Raw genomic sequence first — 20,213 nt, forward strand, 5'->3', positions numbered from 1 at the left:
AAATTTTACGTAACGTGATTATCTAAACCCATTTCATAATTTCCATTCGCACCACAAGTACGCATGTGCGAATCTGTGACCTTCCCCTTACACAGTGTATTTGCAAAATGGCCTCTCTGCTGAACGTACCTGCGAAGTTGGCCCAAACACTGGGCTCAAAGTCTTTGGTATGTGATCCAAGGCATAATTTCGTTTGCGAGAATTTATCGCATATTATGCAAATAATGCTGTCACTTATATATTGTCTGTTAGAAACTAAAGCATGACAAATGAACAAACTGCATAAGGATTTTCGAGCTCTTATACAACGTCCGAGAGTGAAAGTGATGAAAAGTATTCTGTAAACTTGGCATCGTGTGTTGTAGCTTGCAATGTCGATGTGTTTTAATACACTTCATTCACAAACAGTTTGCACTGTTGTATGTAGAATTGTGTTTGAAATCCATGTCATAAACCTGAACATATTTACCCTGACCTGACCTTGATAGTAAACATAAGGTCATTTTTAAGATTTTGCTTTATGGTTCATGGCCATATCAAAGTTTTGGTGATTAATAATAATGTATCCACTTGATGAACAGCCACTTGCCAGGACAGACTTGATGAAATGTATGCACGGTGAATTGATGGACTTGATCAGTTAATGTTTTTGAGTTTGTCATGATTGTTAATCATTGTTAATATGGTTCATTACTGGATATTTAAAAAAGTGGTTACAGTTACACCTAGTCACATTTCTACATAAGATGTGGACCCTCTATCCATCTTGGTTTTCTCTTGTATATTGACCCATAACTTGGCCTAAGTCCTGGTTAGTTGGTCTTCAGCAACACATGCTTGTCGTAAGAGCGACTAACAGGATTGGGTGGTAAGCATAGTCGCCTTTTACAGCAAACCAATTCTACCCCAGACCTTCATGGGTCTGTTTACAGAAGCAGACAGATGATGTCTATCAAAGTTATTCAAACTATTCTATTATCAAAGAAAGAAGTGATTTTCTTTGGTTAGTGATTTAACAAAATGAATGTGATAAAAAGAAGAAGAGTACTTTGTCCTTTTTCTGTTCCACAATACAAATGTGAAAGCAAATTAGAAGAGTTTCTTATTGTATACATGTTTTGGAAAATGTAAGTTCTGTTTCATGATTAAGTTAGTTTGTACTCACTTGTAAACAATTAAGGATGCCTTTAAAATGGAGGTTATCAAGCAATCTTTCTTATGGTCATTGTCACTGTATTTGAGTTTACACATGACATGATTTTATAGCAATAAGTATTTGATTAATTACCTTACCAGGTTTACCCAGTGAAATCTTGTTTATCCTTTGACCAGTCTCAGCTTATAATATATTCTCTGTTTTCATGACCGCCTCCATGGTCTACATGGTCTAGTGGTAGAGCGTCCCCCCGAAGAGGGGAAGGTCCGGGGTTCGATCCCCGTCCACGTCATACCAAAAGACATTAACAGATGGTACTTGTTGTTACCCTGTCTGGCGCTCAGCTTAAAGGGGCTAAAACAAGGACCGGATGGCTCGGAGTTAGTATACTGTGTCTGAGTGGGGTATTCATGTTAAACTGCGGCTTGGTATCTCAGTGGGCTAGCACTATAAATTGGCATCAGTCTGGACTGGTACAAGCACACACATACACACGTGCATGCACGTCGCTATATAAGTGCAATAATCTTGGACGCAACGTTAAACCCAATTTCACCTCACCTCTCCTCTCTGTTTTCATCCTGTCCATATCATCATGATCATTATCAGTTTTGATCTCTTGTGAATTTCAATTTTCTTAGACATGTTTGATTGCATTTGGTGGAGGTCTACAAATGATATGTACTGTTTTGATGTATTTTCAGTTAGGCCACCTATCCAAACCCCTTGCAGCCTCCTCCAGGGACTTCCACTTCAAGATCCATGGCCGGAACACAGATGCCAAAGTCTCAAACTCTTCACAGGTATTACTCTCATCATTCTAATAGTCCATGGGACCGCCTCCGTGGTCTAGTGGTAGAGCGACAACCTGGAGAGCGGAAGATCTGGGGTTCGATCCCCGGCCGCATCATACCAAAAGACGTTAAAAGATGGTACTTGTTGTTACCTTGTCTGGCGCTCGGCATTAAGGGGCTAAAACAAGGACTGGTCGGCTCGGTGTATACTGTGTTAAACTGGCATGGTATCTCAGTGAGCTAGCACTATAAATCGGCATCAGTCCACAGTAGTACAAGCAGCCACACACGTGCATGCACGTCGCTATATAAGTGCAATAATCTTGGATGCGACGTTAACCCAATTTCACCTCACCTCACTAAATAGTCCATGGGACATGGATGGCCAAATCATGTAAAGCACTGCAATTCATTTTGCAGAGTTGCTTCCCTTATGCATGCCATAAACCTATGATCGTGGGTCAGAATCCCGGTTATATTTCTAGGTCTGTCAGCCCCATACCCTTGCTTCTGGGTTTCACCAATGTGGAAAACATCTGAGACCTGCGTCACTTCAGCTGTCCTACATCCAGCTTACTTTCTTTGATATAACGGAAATACTGACCAGAGAGGCGTTAAACCAAACTCTAACTGTGCCAAAACAAATCTTGTCAACATGTTCATTACATTGGCCTAACCTGTAGACCTATTAACTAATCTCACTACGTGCATAAATGGAAATTGTACTTTTGTACACTTGAAATAGAATCACGCAATACTGTGACTAATACTTAACTAGGATAGCTGTATGTCTAATACTTATAAATGAAACCAAGCCATTCCTGTGATAAGGAATATATCTCACTGGAAGGACAAAATTTGCAAAATGCATATTTCAAGAAATTTCCATTTTGCTTGCAGTAAACATCATCATTGAGTTTTGATCACATTGTTACGGATCAGCATTCATGTGACTGTGAGCAGTTATGTTTAGCAATGTATGCAGAACTAGGTTGTCTCCTGACATGTTATGGTGAGGATTACTTCGGCTGTAAAACAACATTCACCTCTTAGTTTTTTAGTTTGTCTGAAAAATTCTGAGAACAGTTTTAGACTGTTTCAGTTAGTTGAGATGTTTGCTGCTCTGTCCAGATATCCCGTGACTACCCCGTGATTGACCACCAGTACGATGCCGTGGTGGTGGGAGCTGGTGGGGCGGGACTGCGGGCTGCTTTCGGCCTGGCCAATGAAGGGTTCAAGACAGCTTGCATCACCAAGTTGTTCCCCACCAGATCACATACAGTTGCAGCCCAGGTTTGTGTTACTGTGTAGCCATTTTGATTTTCATTAGTTGGTTTATGAATCAACTGATATAAAGAAAACCTTATTTGAGAAGAATAAAAGATGTTTAACAAAATATTTAGCCCTACTCAGTTTCATAATTATGTGGTGTCCCAAGAACATGTTAATATTGAAATATATAACTGTTTTGAGAACAAAATCACTGCTGTTTACAAACTAAATTTGAGTGGTTTTGTTTGTACTCTTAAAAATGTATAACCAGTCTGTTAGGTAAAGTGAACAAAAACTTATAAAACATTTTGAAGAAATTGGCTGGTATAGCATATCTCATTGGAGTGAAAGATTCATCGTGTTGGTTGACCTTGGACATACCTGAATTTGTGCGTGTATTGTTCTAGGGTGGTATCAATGCTGCCCTCGGACATATGGAGGAGGACAACTGGCGCTGGCACTTCTATGACACTGTGAAGGGATCTGATTGGCTGGGAGACCAGGACGCCATACACTACATGTGTGAGGAGGCACCAAAAGCTGTCATCGAGGTAACTGTACTGTTGTCCATTAAGTTGGTGACAATAAGAAAATAGTTAGTGATCATGTTAGATGAAGTCAAACCATGTTTCATCTTATTTTGTTTCATCAGTAACTGCCAGAGACGAGGCATTTGCAGTGTTCAATATCATGAGGTGTTCTGGGGTTTCTGTGGTTGCCTTTATAGTATTTAGAACCTAAGGACCTAAATTTTTAACTTTTATATTTAGAGGTATGACAAGGATCCTATTACTTTTGGCTTAATTTTGAACACTACATTAGTATATACTATCTCCACTGGTTTGTTTTAACCTTGTGTGTTGTTTATGTTCCTGTGCTACACGGTAAAGGCACACAGTGTCTGGAGTTGTCTCCACTTGGTACCTTCAACCATGAGGCTATCTTGACCTCATTCTGCTGTTGTTGACATATTTCGTGGATTAATGTTTTTTTCTGTATTTTTGCATAGTTGGAGAACTATGGTATGCCCTTCAGTCGATTAGAGAATGGCAAGATCTATCAGCGGGCGTTCGGAGGTCAGAGTCTCAAGTTTGGCAAGGGTGGTCAGGCTCACCGCTGCTGCTGTGTTGCGGACCGTACCGGCCACTCTCTCCTCCACACACTTTACGGCAGGGTGAGTGTCTTGTAGGGAGCCGTCCTAGCTGAGCCTTGGAAGTCATGAAATGTGTACTTTGTGTACTGACTCCAAGTTTATGATGTGTATAGTTTGATCAAGTGGTTAAATATTACCCTAAATACTGCATGTCTCAGTTTCACACCTGATGTACATCACTTTGTTTATATCTATACTGGACACATATTTTACATTACATGTATTTTGAATTGGTTTCAGTCTTTGAAGTATGATACCAACTACTTCATTGAGTATTTCGCTCTGGATCTTATCATGGAGGGAGGAGAGTGTCGTGGAGTTACTGCCCTTTGTTTGGAAGATGGTACAATCCATAGATTCCATTCCAAGAATACTATCATAGCTACTGGGTGAGTTGACTATCATTGCTACTGGGTGAGTTTACTATCATAGCTACTGGTTTGAGTTGACTATCATAGCTACTGGGTGAGTTTACTATCATTGCTACTGGGTGAGTTTACTATCATTGCTACTGGGTGAGTTGACTGTCATTGCTAGTGGGTGAGTTTACTATCATAGCTACTGGGTGAGTTTACTATCATTGCCAGTGGGTGAGTTGACTGTCATTGCTACTGGGTGAGTTTACTATCATTGCTACTGGGTGAGTTGACTGTCATTGCTACTGGGTGAGTTGACTGTCATTGCCACTGGGTGAGTTGACTGTCATTGCAACTGGGTGAGTTGACTGTCATTTCTACTGGGTGAGGGTACTGTCATTGCTGCTGGGTGCGATTACTGTCATTGCTGCTGGGTGAGGGTACTGTCATTGCTACTGGGTGAGGGTACTGTCATCGCTACTGGGTGAGTTTACTATCATAGCTACTGGGTGAGTTGACTGTCATTGCTACAGGGTGCGGTTACTGTCATTGCAACTGGATGAGGGTACTGTCATTGCTGCTGGGTGCGGTTACTGTCATTTCTACTGGGTGAGGGTACTGTCATTGCTGCTGGGTGCGGTTACTGTCATTGCTGCTGGGTGAGGGTACTGTCATTGCTGCTGGGTGAGGGTACTGTCATTGCTGCTGGGTGAGGGTACTGTCATTGCTGCTGGGTGAGTTGACTGTCATTGCAACTGGGTGAGTTGACTGTCATTGCTGCTGGGTGAGGGTACTGTCATTTCTACTGGGTGAGGGTACTGTCATTGCTGCTGGGTGAGGGTACTGTCATTGCTGCTGGGTGAGTTGACTGTCATTGCAACTGGGTGAGGGTACTGTCATTGCTGCTGGGTGAGGGTACTGTCATTTCTACTGGGTGAGGGTACTGTCATTGCTGCTGGGTGAGGGTACTGTCATTGCTGCTGGGTGAGGGTACTGTCATTGCTGCTGGGCGCGGTTACTATCATAGCTACTGGGTGAGTTGACTGTCATTGCAACTGGGTGAGGGTACTGTCATTGCTACTGGGTGAGTTGACTGTCATTGCTACTGGGTGAGTTGACTGTCATTGCAACTGGGTGAGGGTACTGTCATTGCTACTGGGTGAGTTGACTGTCATTGCTACTGGGTGAGTTGACTGTCATTGCAACTGGGTGAGGGTACTGTCATTGCTACTGGGTGAGATGACTGTCATTGCTACTGGGTGAGTTGACTGTCATTGCTACTGGGTGAGTTGATTATCATAGCTACTGGGTGAGTTTACTATCATAGCTACTGGGTGAGTTGACTGTCATAGCTACTGGGTGAGTTTACTATCATTGCTAATGGGTGTTTACTATCATAGCTACTGGGTGAGTTGACTATCATTGCTACTGGGTGAGTTGACTGTCATTGCAACTGGGTGAGTTGACTGTCATTGCTGCTGGGTGCGGTTACTGTCATTGCTACTGGGTGAGTTTACTATCATAGCTACTGGGTGAGGGTACTGTCATTGCTGCTGGGTGAGGGTACTGTCATAGCTACTGGGTGAGTTTACTATCATAGCTACTGGGTGAGTTTACTATCATAGCTACTGGGTGAGTTGACTATCATTGCTACTGGATGAGTTTACTGTCATTGCTACAGGGTGAGTTTACTATCATCGCTACTAGGTGAGTTTACTATCATAGCTACTGGGTGAGTTTACTATCATAGCTGCTGGGTGAGTTTACTATCATAGCTACTGGGTGAGTTTACTATCATAGCTACTGGGTGAGTTTACTATCATAGCTACTGGGTGAGTTGACTGTCATTGCGTCTGGGTGAGTTGACTATCATTGCTACTGGATGAGTTTACTGTCATTGCTACTGGGTGAGTTTACAATCATCGCTACTCGGTGAGTTTACTATCATAGCTACTGGGTGAGTTGACTGTCATTGCTACTGGGTGCGGTTACTGTCATTGCAACTGGATGAGGGTACTGTCATTGCTGCTGGGTGCGGTTACTGTCATTTCTACTGGGTGAGGGTACTGTCATTGCTGCTGGGTGCGGTTACTGTCATTTCTACTGGGTGAGGGTACTGTCATTGCTGCTGGGTGAGTTGACTGTCATTGCTACTGGGTGAGGGTACTGTCATTGCTGCTGGGTGAGGGTACTGTCATTTCTACTGGGTGAGGGTACTGTCATTGCTGCTGGGTGAGGGTACTGTCATTGCTACAGGGTGCGGTTACTGTCATTGCTGCTGGGTGAGGGTACTGTCATTGCTGCTGGGTGCGGTTACTGTCATTTCTACTGGGTGAGGGTACTGTCATTGCTGCTGGGTGAGGGTACTGTCATTTCTACTGGGTGAGGGTACTGTCATTGCTGCTGGGTGAGGGTACTGTCATTGCTACAGGGTGCGGTTACTGTCATTTCTACTGGGTGAGGGTACTGTCATTGCTACTGGGTGAGGGTACTGTCATTGCTGCTGGGTGAGGGTACTGTCATTGCTGCTGGGTGAGGGTACTGTCATTGCTGCTGGGTGAGTTGACTGTCATTGCAACTGGGTGAGGGTACTGTCATTGCTACTGGGTGAGTTGACTGTCATTGCTACTGGGTGAGTTGACTGTCATTGCAACTGGGTGAGGGTACTGTCATTGCTACTGGGTGAGATGACTGTCATTGCTACTGGGTGAGTTGACTGTCATTGCTACTGGGTGAGTTGATTATCATAGCTACTGGGTGAGTTTACTATCATAGCTACTGGGTGAGTTGACTGTCATAGCTACTGGGTGAGTTTACTATCATTGCTAATGGGTGTTTACTATCATAGCTACTGGGTGAGTTGACTATCATTGCTACTGGGTGAGTTGACTGTCATTGCAACTGGGTGAGTTGACTGTCATTGCTGCTGGGTGCGGTTACTGTCATTGCTACTGGGTGAGTTTACTATCATAGCTACTGGGTGAGGGTACTGTCATTGCTGCTGGGTGAGGGTACTGTCATAGCTACTGGGTGAGTTTACTATCATAGCTACTGGGTGAGTTTACTATCATAGCTACTGGGTGAGTTGACTATCATTGCTACTGGATGAGTTTACTGTCATTGCTACAGGGTGAGTTTACTATCATCGCTACTAGGTGAGTTTACTATCATAGCTACTGGGTGAGTTTACTATCATAGCTGCTGGGTGAGTTTACTATCATAGCTACTGGGTGAGTTTACTATCATAGCTACTGGGTGAGTTTACTATCATAGCTACTGGGTGAGTTGACTGTCATTGCGTCTGGGTGAGTTGACTATCATTGCTACTGGATGAGTTTACTGTCATTGCTACTGGGTGAGTTTACTATCATCGCTACTCGGTGAGTTTACTATCATAGCTACTGGGTGAGTTGACTGTCATTGCTACTGGGTGCGGTTACTGTCATTGCAACTGGATGAGGGTACTGTCATTGCTGCTGGGTGCGGTTACTGTCATTTCTACTGGGTGAGGGTACTGTCATTGCTGCTGGGTGCGGTTACTGTCATTTCTACTGGGTGAGGGTACTGTCATTGCTGCTGGGTGAGTTGACTGTCATTGCTACTGGGTGAGGGTACTGTCATTGCTGCTGGGTGAGGGTACTGTCATTTCTACTGGGTGAGGGTACTGTCATTGCTGCTGGGTGAGGGTACTGTCATTGCTACAGGGTGCGGTTACTGTCATTGCTGCTGGGTGAGGGTACTGTCATTGCTGCTGGGTGCGGTTACTGTCATTTCTACTGGGTGAGGGTACTGTCATTGCTGCTGGGTGAGGGTACTGTCATTTCTACTGGGTGAGGGTACTGTCATTGCTGCTGGGTGAGGGTACTGTCATTGCTACAGGGTGCGGTTACTGTCATTTCTACTGGGTGAGGGTACTGTCATTGCTACTGGGTGAGGGTACTGTCATTGCTGCTGGGTGAGGGTACTGTCATTGCTGCTGGGTGAGGGTACTGTCATTGCTGCTGGGTGAGTTGACTGTCATTGCAACTGGGTGAGTTGACTGTCATTGCTGCTGGGTGAGGGTACTGTCATTTCTACTGGGTGAGGGTACTGTCATTGCTGCTGGGTGAGGGTACTGTCATTGCTGCTGGGTGAGTTGACTGTCATTGCAACTGGGTGAGGGTACTGTCATTGCTGCTGGGTGAGGGTACTGTCATTTCTACTGGGTGAGGGTACTGTCATTGCTGCTGGGTGAGGGTACTGTCATTGCTGCTGGGTGAGGGTACTGTCATTTCTACTGGGTGAGGGTACTGTCATTGCTGCTGGGTGAGGGTACTGTCATTGCTACAGGGTGCGGTTACTGTCATTGCTGCTGGGTGAGGGTACTGTCATTGCTGCTGGGTGCGGTTACTGTCATTTCTACTGGGTGAGGGTACTGTCATTGCTGCTGGGTGCGGTTACTGTCATTGCTACTGGGTGAGGGTACTGTCATTGCTACTGGGTGAGTTGACTGTCATTACAATCATCCCGAGATGAGAATGCATGTCATCGATCCCAATTGCGTGGATCGATGCTCATGATATTAATCACTGGATTGTCTGGTCCAGACTTGATTATTTACAGACCGCCGTCATATATCTGTAATATTGCTGAGTGCAGCGTTAAACAACAAACCAACCAACCAACCTTATTTACCCGTATTACTACATCAACATGTTTCAGGGGATATGGGCGTACCTACTTCTCGTGCACATCTGCTCACACCTGTACAGGGGACGGCACAGCTATGGTGAATCGCGCAGGACTGGCTAATGAGGACATGGAGTTTGTGCAGTTCCACCCCACAGGTCAGTTCAACACTAGGGGCGGTCGGGTAGCCTAGTGGTTAAGGCGTTCACTCGTTACGCCAAAGACCCGGGTTCGATTCCCGACCTTGGTACAATGTGTGAAGCCCATTTCTGGTGTCCCCCGCCGTGATATTGCTGGAATATTGCTAAAAGCGGCATAAAACCATACTCACTCACTCAGTTCAACACTAGACATCACTGCCACCTAACATGATGTGGCACATGAATTGGTAAACGACCCTTGCATTACCCTGTGGTGGTCAGTCTCTTTCAGATGTGGTTGGTAGGATGAAATATCAATAAATTGCTGATAGGATGAATAAAAAAAGAATTGTATTAGCATTTACGTTTGGGGTGAACCATGTACTAAATGTAATGAAATCAAAGCGTTACTTCCCTTCCTATGTCCATCTACAGCACGGAAAGTTCAATGTTGTTTTGATGGGTATGGGTTGCGTAAGGTGTCACCACTGGCTGTTCAAACACTTGGTTGTCAGCTTCGTGTCCATGCTTGCGAGTTGTCCACATTGATAAGCATTATTCATATTGGCCTCACCTGCTGCATTAGGCTGACACATCTGATCGTAAGAGGTGACTAACGGGATTGGGTGGTCCGGCTCACTGACTTGGTTCATCCCAATTGCGATGTTCATGATGTCAATCACTAGATTGTCTGGTCCAAACTCGATTCTTTACAGACCGCTGTCATATAGCTGGAATATTGCTGAGTGCGGCATTAAACAACAAACAAACAAACATCTGATGTAGCTGGGGGCGGTCGGGTAGCCTAGTGGTTAAAGCGTTGGCTCGTCACGCCAAAGACCCAGGTTCGATTCCCGACATGGGTACAATGTGTGAAGCCCATTTCTGGTGTCCCCCGCCGTGATATTGCTAAAAGCGGCGTAAAACCATACTCACTCACTCACTCTGATGTAGCTGAAATACTGTTGACAGCAATGTGAAGCACATCTTACTCACTCCACATGCTCAAGCTGATGTAGCAATGTGATGTTACAATTCCAGACTGATTGCCTTGTGTTTGCCGCACGTACAGGAGTGGGAGGCGTAGAATAAGTCCCCAGCAGCCAGTGCTTCTTTAGAGGGCCTCTGAGGCAGTCAGTGACTCTTCTGATTGAGTGACATTGTACACAGGCATAGGGCTTTGCACATAATTTCAACCACTGGTTTGTGTGGCCATACCTATTTATTTACAGGGCACTTTGTTAAAGCTGAAATATTGCTGGAAAAGTTAAACAACAAACCAACTTGTTAGTCTCAGATGGTGATCCTCCTGTGTGTACAAGTGCTTGTGTACCCACAGGTATCTACGGCGCTGGGTGTCTGATCACAGAAGGATCTCGGGGGGAGGGGGGATACCTTGTCAACTCGGAGGGAGAGCGCTTCATGGAGAGATATGCTCCCACAGCCAAAGATCTGGCCTCTCGCGATGTTGTGTCCAGGTCTATTACTCTTGAAATCCGAGAGGGAAGGTAAGAAAACAACTCAGTGCATTTTCACTGCGCAGCATTATTTTGACGATTTAATCATCATTGGTGCAAGTAGTTTATATTTTTATGATTCAGTCACAACTTGTGCAATTGGGGATATTTTGAAGATTGGGTGAAGTAAATAATATTTAAAAATTCAGTCACCATTGGTGCTAGTAGGTGTTCCTGCTGTCCTGAAGGACACCTTTAACATGTGGCAGATTGCCTTGGTGTATAGGCGAATACCCAGTCAGGGGGTAGGCCCCGAGAAGGACCTTCTATTGTTACCATGGTGATAGGGGTGTAGGCCCAGGGAGCTCCATGTGTCACTGATGGTTGTTGTTTTGGTTCCCATGGTTAAAGGGGTGAAGGCCCAGAGAATGACCATGCGTCACTGATTGCTATTGTGGTGGCTGCCATGGTTACATCGACATAGGCCGAGGGAAGCTCAATGTATCACTGATGACAGTTGTGTTGGTTACCATGGTTGCAGGGGTGTAGCCCCAGAGAAGCTCCATGTATCACCCATGACTGTTGTTGGTTACCATAGTTACAGGCGTAGGCCCAGCTCCTTGTATCACTGATTACTGTTGTTGGTTACCTTGGTTACAGGGGTGTAGGCCCAGAGAAGGACCACGTGTTCCTACAGCTCCACCATCTGCCACCAGATGTCCTCAAGGCTCGTCTCCCTGGCATCTCCGAGACTGCCATGATCTTTGCGGGAGTAGATGTGACGCGGGAACCTATCCCTGTCCTGCCTACTGTTCACTACAACATGGGAGGAGTCCCCACCAACTACAAGGGACAGGTAGGTGTAGTACAGGGAGGCTTCAGTCCCAGCTATCAGACGGACATGTAGAGGGACACCTACCAGTGTAGTTTGTGATAGGAATACCTACAAATGTTGTAAAATGTGTTATGTCACATATTCTCCATACAGATTAATTCTTCTATTTTTTTAACTTATCTCTCCACAACAGTATGCAATATTCCTTCTTGCTTCGATAATATAACAGTGTAGAACAATGTAAAAGAGTCACCGGAACACGCCCTCCGACCACCTTCTTCCCAGCATACTCCTGTACTACTCGTCACTTTTTCCTTCATCGCCCGTGGTAAACAGACGTATTTTGCTTCAGCTCCACATTTGCCATTGCATCGGTTTTGTCATTTTGGTTTGACTTTGATTTATCATCCTTAGTGAATCGTTATTTTGGCTCCTTGGTTGTTATTTATCAATAAATATAATCAAATGGCTACTTATCTTCCTCACACATGTTCTTTCCCTGCCATTGCTCTGAAATCAGCCCAGGACTCCCATCAGTCTGTGCCCCAAGTGCTGGGTCCCCAGCACTTTTGAGCAACATTGCGCCAATTGTGCACACTTATCCCCCGATGTTTTCAATGTTTACCTAGAATTCATATCACCAACGTTGTGGCTTGGGATTAAGATGCTCTCAAGTGGAATGGCCAAGCGTATGTGTTTACACCTCCAGCCGTCCTTCCCCGAGTTCTACAGAAACTGGCATCCACAGTGAACATCCAGATTCTTGTGGTAGCGCCTTATTAGTCCAGTCGGACATGGTTCCCCCGTCCCCCTGGTCTGCTCAGGAATCCACACACTCGTCAACCACATCCATGCCCAGAGTCTTGGGATCTACGTTGTTCTACACTGTTATATGATTGAAGCTAGAAGGAATATTGCATACTGTTGTGTCAGGATAAGTATAAACATAAGGTGAATACTCTGATTCCCTATTTTGACTGGAACCAACTGCTTTGAAGCTTTCTCTATTCGTGAAAATGCTGGAATTTTCTGTTATTTGTATTACAGAGTGTAGTCACCTCATTTGATGCTTTCATAAATCACTTAAAAATGTTAAACTTTATCATGTGTTTATGTTTGAATTTTTCCAAATGAATCTGCCTGCATGTTAAATCTGAAATGACCACACTGCATCACTGATCTCTGAACACCATTACAGGTGGTGCAGTACACAAGGGAGTCTGGTGACCGTGTGGTACCGGGCCTGTATGCCTGTGGTGAAGCGGCATGTGCGTCGGTGCACGGAGCTAACCGTCTTGGCGCCAACTCCCTCCTCGATCTGGTCGTATTTGGCCGAGCCTGTGCCAACACCATCATTGAAGAGAACAGACCAGGGGAGCCTATTGGTCCCATCAGTCAGAATGCTGGCGAAGCCTCCGTAGCTAATGTGGACAAAGTCCGATACTCCGATGGAAGTGTCCCCACAGCGGACCTTCGACTCAAGATGCAGAAGGTTTGTGTTTATGGCAGCATTGCACAGGAACTCTTAGACATATTGAATCAAGCATATGACGTGTACCTATATGATCCATTGATCAGTTATTGTTTTAAATAATTAGGATTTTTTTAATATCAGTTTGTTTGTTTTTTTGCTCACTTTAACTAAGTCAGTGTGAACTTATGTCATGGGTCTCAGTCTATTGTCATCCATCCTTTAGCAATGAACTTAAAACTCTTCTCTCCTCCACAATATATTGAAAATATCAACATCATATTCACACAACGTGTTCTACGTTCCATTGGCTACAGCCATGTCAAAGTTCAGAATGACCGCTGCAGCAGCTCAGTTTAATTTTAAAAATATTATAGCCTTTTTTTCATAATTCTTTCTGATTGTAGGATACTGTACCAAACATTTTTTAATATCTATTTGTACAACATTTTGGTGTTTTTGGTCTATGAAAGTTCTATGCCATAATGTTTGGTAACAAAATCAGCACATTCAGCACATCTTCACTCAACATGTTGAAGTGTTAATTGATCCAATAATAGTGATCTTCTTTACCTCTGGTAAAATATATTGCATATTGGTGAAAAAGATGTTTTTTAATTCATTTCTATTTTATTTTCTGTTGATTGTATTTAGTTCCATTTATTTCATTAATTAATCCAATATGTATTCAAATGTTTATTTGCACATCATATAAGGGAATATAAAAACACATTAAAACTTTGCATAACGACAATTTTGGTACATAGTTTTCCTTGAGACAAGCGGATAATGATACACAGACGATGTATTGTATGAGGTACATATTTTCCACAGAGGACCGCCTCCATGGTCTAGTGGTAGAGCGTCCGCCCGGAGAGCGGAAGGTCCAGGGTTCGATCCCGGGCCGCGTCATACAAAAAGACGTTAAAAGATTGTACTTATTGTTACCCTGTCTGGCGCTCGGCATTAAGGGGCTAAAACAAGGACTGGTCGGCTCGGAGTCAGTATACTGTGTCTGAGTGGGGTATTCATGTTAAACTGCGGCATGGTATCTCAGTGAGCTAGCACTATAAATCGGCATCAGTCCGGACTAGTACAAGCAGCCACACACACACATACACGTGCATGCACGTCGCTATATAAGTGCAATAATCTTGGACGCGACGTTAAACCCAATTTCACCTCACCTCACCTATTTTCCACAGAACATGCAATCGTATGCCAGTGTGTTCCGTGATGGCAGCTCACTGGAGGAAGGCTGCAGGAAGATGGAGGAGGTATACAAGGAGATGGAGGACTTGAAGGTGAGTAGTGGCCTGAACACTCTGGCATTTACTCTAGGTGGGTCACATATAGGGAAATAACTATTTATTGATGCACTGGTTAATTAAAATAGATTTTGACGAATACGACACATGTAAAGCTTAAACGAGAACCTGTACCCCTCCTGCAATAGTACACATGATGTACCACCAGTCAGATCGACGACTGGGCTCTGTCCAATATGCTGGGGACACCTTGCTGTGCTTTCAGTATAGAAGGGAGTGCTCGGAAGAGGAGCAATAACGTAAAGCTGTGCCTGTATAAAAAGTACCAAAAGAAAATGTTATGGTGTGACAAATAAACTAGAGACTATATGTCCTTGTAAAATGTGTAAAAAACTCGGGACCTTCTTATATTGTGTTTACGTCACAGAAGACCTGTGAAGATCCGGGGTAGAATAGGTCTTCAGCAACCCATGCTTGCCATAAAAGGCAACTATGCTTGTCGTAAGAGGCGACTAACGGGATGAGGTGGTCAGGCTCGCTGACTTGGTTGATGCATGTCATCGTGTCCCAATTGCGATCACAGGATTTTCTGGTCCAGGCTCGATAATTACAGACCACCGTCATACAGCTGGAATATTGCTGAGTGGCGTTAAACAACAAACAAACTGAACTTGAGCACTTGTATGGTCCTGACAAACCAAGAAACAATCAGGGATTTTTGTGATTGAAACCCACAATCATCTGGCATGCCTCAGGAACACATCACTGCACAGTGAACTGTGGCACCTTACATGGCTCAGGCTCGTTGGCTTGGTGGTCAGGCTCGTTGACTTGGTTGATACATGTCATCGTATCCCAATTGCGTGAATCAATGCTCATGATATCAATCACTGGATTGTCTGGTCCAGACTCGATTATTTACAGACTGCCGTCATATAGCTTGAATATTGCTGAGTGCGGCATTAAACAACAAACAAACAAACAAAACGTCACAGAAATGACCATACTCTCGGACAATGCAGAATTACGGTTACGTCCCTTTCATGGTTCCGTTGTCATGACAACTCGGTTGAATGCAACCCCTGCCAACATCAGTTTGGTTTTGAATAAGAGCGCCCAAAGTGAAGTGTGGATTCTGGTTTTGTGGCATCCCTGAAACAATGCATTTCAATACCTGCTGTTGTTCACCCATTTACCTGCCTCCAGGTGTCTGACCGAGGTCTGATCTGGAACACGGACTTGGTGGAGACGCTGGAACTCCAGAACTTGATGCTTAATGCTGTCCAGACAATCGTGTCTGCTGAGCGGAGGAAGGAGAGCCGGGGAGCCCATGCCAGGGAAGACTTCCAGGTGAGCTATAGTGTTGGACACATGTTGCTTGATAAGCTACCAGGTGAGCTATAGTGTTGGACACATGTTGCTTGATAAACTTCCAGGTGAGCTATAGTGTTGGACACATGTTGCTTGATAAGCTACCAGGTGAGCTATAGTGTTGGACACGTTACTTGGTAAACTTCAAGAGGAGCGTAACTGTCAGACACATGTTGCTTGATAAGCTTCCAGGTGAGCTATAGTGTCGGACTCATGTATTTCTTTAGCTATAGGGATTCAATTCATAAATTTTGGTGTTTTTAAAAATATATTACATGTTGACCATGCTTTTGTATTCTCTGAAAAGTTGTAATTTTGAATATATATGGTCTGCGTTGAGGTTGCATTACACTGACTACTCAAATACATGTAATAAGAACTCCAACTTCTCATCCAGGTCCGACTTGATGAATACGACTACAGTAAGCCAATTGAGGGTCAGAAGATGAAGGCCTTTGATGACCACTGGAGGAAACACACTCTCTCATATGTTGATGCTGATACTGGGAAAGTAGGTATCAGCCCCATGGTGACCTGGATTAAAATATGTCCTCCAGACATATATTACTTGTCTCTTCTTGTAGTCCTGGGTTAGAATATGTCCCAGCTGTCTATTATTTGTCTTTATGTGGTGACTGGGTTGGAATAGGTCCCAGCTGTCTATTGCTTGTCTCTATGTGGTGACTGGGTTGGAATAGGTCCCAGCTGTCTATTGCTTGTCTCTATGTGGTGACTGGGTTGGAATAGGTCCCAGCACTACAAGTTGTAGCAGTATCACACTTGGTTCATGTGGTTTGATGTGTCCTATTTCCCTAACGTTGGATGCATAAAACCACATGGACCCCGAGTTATCCTGCTACAACTAATTCATCTAACTGACATGTTTTAATCTGCCATTGTAAAAAAATTAAAACAAATTCAAAATCGATAGAAAACAGCCGGTTGATGGATCTGAGGTTAACTTGTGATGTCACATGACTTCCATTGACTCGAAGCAGGGTATAAGGGATTTAATCTCCTACTCAGAAATCCATGTGCAGCCTGTTTATTAGTGGCAGGGTATAAAGGATTTAATCTCCCACTCAGAAATGTATTTTCCTCTCAGGCGGGATACAGAGCTTACAGAGGATACAGATCATGTGAACCAATCAGATCTCATCAATATTTAACATGGAGGTGTCATTATATTAATTGTCACTCTGTGAGGACCTAGGCTGGAATACGTCCCCTGCTTTCATAGTATTTTTACTTGTCACACAATCGGGACGTGGGTTGGAATATTTCCCCAGTACTATTGTCACCCTTTGGACTTTGGTAAGATAGATCCCCAGCCCTTTGTTGGAATGTGTTGTAAGAGGCACCACATTGAATCAGGTGTTCAGACTGATGTGTATGTATTTGCAGGTGACAATAGACTACAGGCCTGTGAAAGATGAAACGCTCAATGCTCAGGATTGTCCCATGGTAGAGCCAGCAGTCAGGTCATACTAGGAACAAACACAGTTTACAGTGATGGTAAGGAAATGGTTTGAGTGACACACTAAGCATAACCGTCCAATCAAATTACATGATCTTACTCACCTTCTTGTGTACAAAGGGGCGGTGGGGTAGCCTAGTGGTTATGGCGTTCGCTCGTCACGCTGAAGACCCGGGTTCGATTCCCCACATGGGCACAATGTGTGAAGCCCATTTCTAAAAGCGGCATAAAATCATACTCACTCACTCTTGTGTACGAACTCAAAGCAAAGACAGGTAACTCCTGACGGCATAAGGACGACCTTCCAAAATTTATTCATCAGGAGAACAAGTAAATGTTCTTTTTATTGGTCATTTGATTCAAATATGTATATTGAGGCTCGCTCATTCAAGGCTGTGATTTATGATGTAGCTGCATGCTGGACTCTTGTTTAGAAGAATTATCTTAATTATACCCCCGACCTTATAGGTCGGGTGTATATATAGTTATACCAAGATTCCGTCTGTCCGTCTGTCCGTCCGAAAACTTTGTCCCCGCAATTTCTCTTAAACTATTCAGTGGATTCATCTCAAACTTAGTACAATTAATCTGTGTCATATGGAGGGGTGCAGTCAAAAGAAAAAAAATTGTTTTTATTAATTTTCCATTTTTTAATGAATTTTTCAAACCCTAACCCAATCCATTATTCAATTTGAAACTACTGACACACTTGGCAGGTCGGGGGTATTAGTGAGCCACGCTCACTTTTGCCCTTGTTGGTTGTTGATTTCACGCCCATAACAAGAAACTCAGCCCTAAGTGATCTGTTGGTGACTAGTGAGATGGAGATCGGCGGTATAAACTAATAGTTTTAGTCCCCTTGTCCTTATAATGATAACAAATAGCAAAATCTTTAAAAAGGGCACATTTCTACTAGTCCTTATGATACCTTAACTGTTGAGCAGTTTGATGGACTACAGGACCAATTTCTAATGCTCGAGATGGTGGCATCACGTGCAAGCAAAGCTATGGTGGCGAATAGGTCAAGGCTAGTTATCATTATAGAATACAGTTATAATACACTGGATAATGAGGGATGATCCTTGGATTTCTAGAAAGTGGACAGTATACTGCATAAAGCATTCTCTTGTATTTCAGATCAGGTTGTCGACAAGTGTCGACTCATCCCAGTGCCATTGAGAGCGTTCCTTAAAGGCAAAACAGCTGATTGGGTTTGAAACAGCTGACTTAATACTGATGCAACTGACTGGGATGTAGACACTGCCGCATGTTTAGCTCTTGTATACCCTATGTTGCCGTCATGCTTGCTGACGCTTTCATGTCAACCAATGCTGGAGAATAATTGTTATAATTACTGTTTGTGATGAAAGTCGGTTGATAATGAAAGTCGGTTGATAATGAAAGTCGGTTGATCTATGAAGATGTGAAAATGTTACAGGATTGATCATGTGGTGCATGAAACTTGTTTGTACATATTTATTGTGGAATACATTCATTCATATGTAAATAAAGTGTCCGAGTTTTGTGTCATGTACTGAAAGACAGCAGCCTTGCAGGAGATTCTCTCACATGATCACAAACTTGTAGTGGAACTACTGTGACCCTTTTCCCTGTGTATACAGTTAGGAGTTAGGAGTACCTGTCTTCATTGAGGCTAGGTAATTGTCTGATGTTAAGAAACTTTTCATTCAATGTACACATATTAATAATAATAATAGCAACAACAATAATAGTCATTTGTCACATGCTAACATCCGTCTACTCGGTAGTTGTTCATAGCATTACATAGGGGTTGTGCAGTACACTTTACTGAAGAGATGGGCTTCCAAGTTTGATTTGAAGGAGACTTGGAGGAAAGAAGATAGCCTGATGGACTGTGGTAAAGTGTTCTATAACAGATTAGGAAAAGGATCAGGAACCAAAAGACTGTTAGGGCTTATGAGTAGGTCTGAGACTTCAAACAGGTTGGTACTAACATCAAATACGAAGGTGTTGTTCCACAGTAGCAGCAATAGGTCATAAACAAGATCTCAAAGTCCTTTCTAGCTTCAGCCGGGGGCCAGTGCAAGGACTTCAAAACAGGAGTAATATGAGATCTTTAATTACATCCATGGGCTGCAGCATTCTGGACATGTTGGAGTTTTCTGAGGAATCCCGCCTTGATGTTAGCCGGTTGGCTGTTCCCGTAGACTATTGTGGTATTTTGGTAGCCTAGTGGTTTAAGCGTTAGCCCCATTACAGTGTAGGGCCTGGGTTCTAGACTAATGTCATGAAACTTCTAATTCAATGTACATATCCTACCAGGTAACAATGTTCTATGAGCAACATGTTCTGTGAAAAGTCCAATATCTGCTATTGTGTGACAGGGTCAGGTGAAACTCATCCATGCTTGTTCCAACTTGATGTCATTACTCCAGAGGGGCGGTCGGGTAGCCTAGTTGTTAAAGCGTTCGCTCGTCACGCCGAAGACCCGGGTTCGATTCCCGACATGGGTACAATGTGTGAAGCCCATTTCTGGTGTCCCCCGCCGTGATATTGCTGGAATATTGCTAAAAGCGGCGTAAAACCATACTCACTCACTCACTCACTCATTACTCCAGTGTGTTTTGAAAAACATTTGCATTGAGTGCATGCTTCACTGGTTGAAAATGGTTGTATGGGATTGTTGGTTGTTTGTTTCTTTTTAAACACCGCATTTAGCAATATTCCAGCTATATGACAGCAGTCTGTAAATAATCGAGTCTGGACCAGACAATCCAGTGAATGACATCATGAGCATCGATCTATGCAATTGG

The 20,213-nt window shown here is 43.7% G+C and overlaps 1 protein-coding gene across 1 annotated transcript; it reads left to right on the forward strand.

Moving 5' to 3' along the window:
- Window positions 1-14: 14 nt before the first annotated feature.
- Window positions 15-18,925, forward strand: LOC124131651 (succinate dehydrogenase [ubiquinone] flavoprotein subunit, mitochondrial-like). The gene is made up of 15 exons (XM_046495076.2): window positions 15-167; window positions 1,861-1,959; window positions 3,082-3,243; window positions 3,630-3,773; window positions 4,232-4,396; window positions 4,616-4,764; window positions 9,433-9,557; window positions 10,879-11,047; window positions 11,657-11,852; window positions 13,030-13,323; window positions 14,508-14,606; window positions 15,777-15,920; window positions 16,339-16,452; window positions 17,346-17,456; window positions 18,556-18,925. The coding sequence occupies exons 1-14, from the start codon at window positions 108-110 to the stop codon at window positions 17,430-17,432; spliced, it is 2,007 nt and encodes a 668-aa protein (XP_046351032.2). The 5' UTR covers window positions 15-107; the 3' UTR covers window positions 17,433-17,456; window positions 18,556-18,925.
- Window positions 18,926-20,213: the final 1,288 nt, after the last annotated feature.

This window comes from Haliotis rufescens, unplaced genomic scaffold, assembly GCF_023055435.1.
Source record: "Haliotis rufescens isolate VD_foot unplaced genomic scaffold, xgHalRufe1.0.p SCAF_1, whole genome shotgun sequence".
Lineage (NCBI taxonomy): Eukaryota > Metazoa > Mollusca > Gastropoda > Lepetellida > Haliotidae > Haliotis > Haliotis rufescens.

Bases quoted from the DNA above. Each gene is read 5' to 3' on its own strand.
- LOC124131651 (XM_046495076.2), top strand. From the start codon at position 108: ATGGCCTCTCTGCTGAACGTACCTGCGAAGTTGGCCCAAACACTGGGC. The intron at 4,397-4,615 runs GTGAGTGTCTTG...AATTGGTTTCAG, and splicing joins TCCACACACTTTACGGCAGG to TCTTTGAAGTATGATACCAA. The intron at 11,048-11,656 runs GTAAGAAAACAA...CCTTGGTTACAG, and splicing joins CTTGAAATCCGAGAGGGAAG to GGGTGTAGGCCCAGAGAAGG.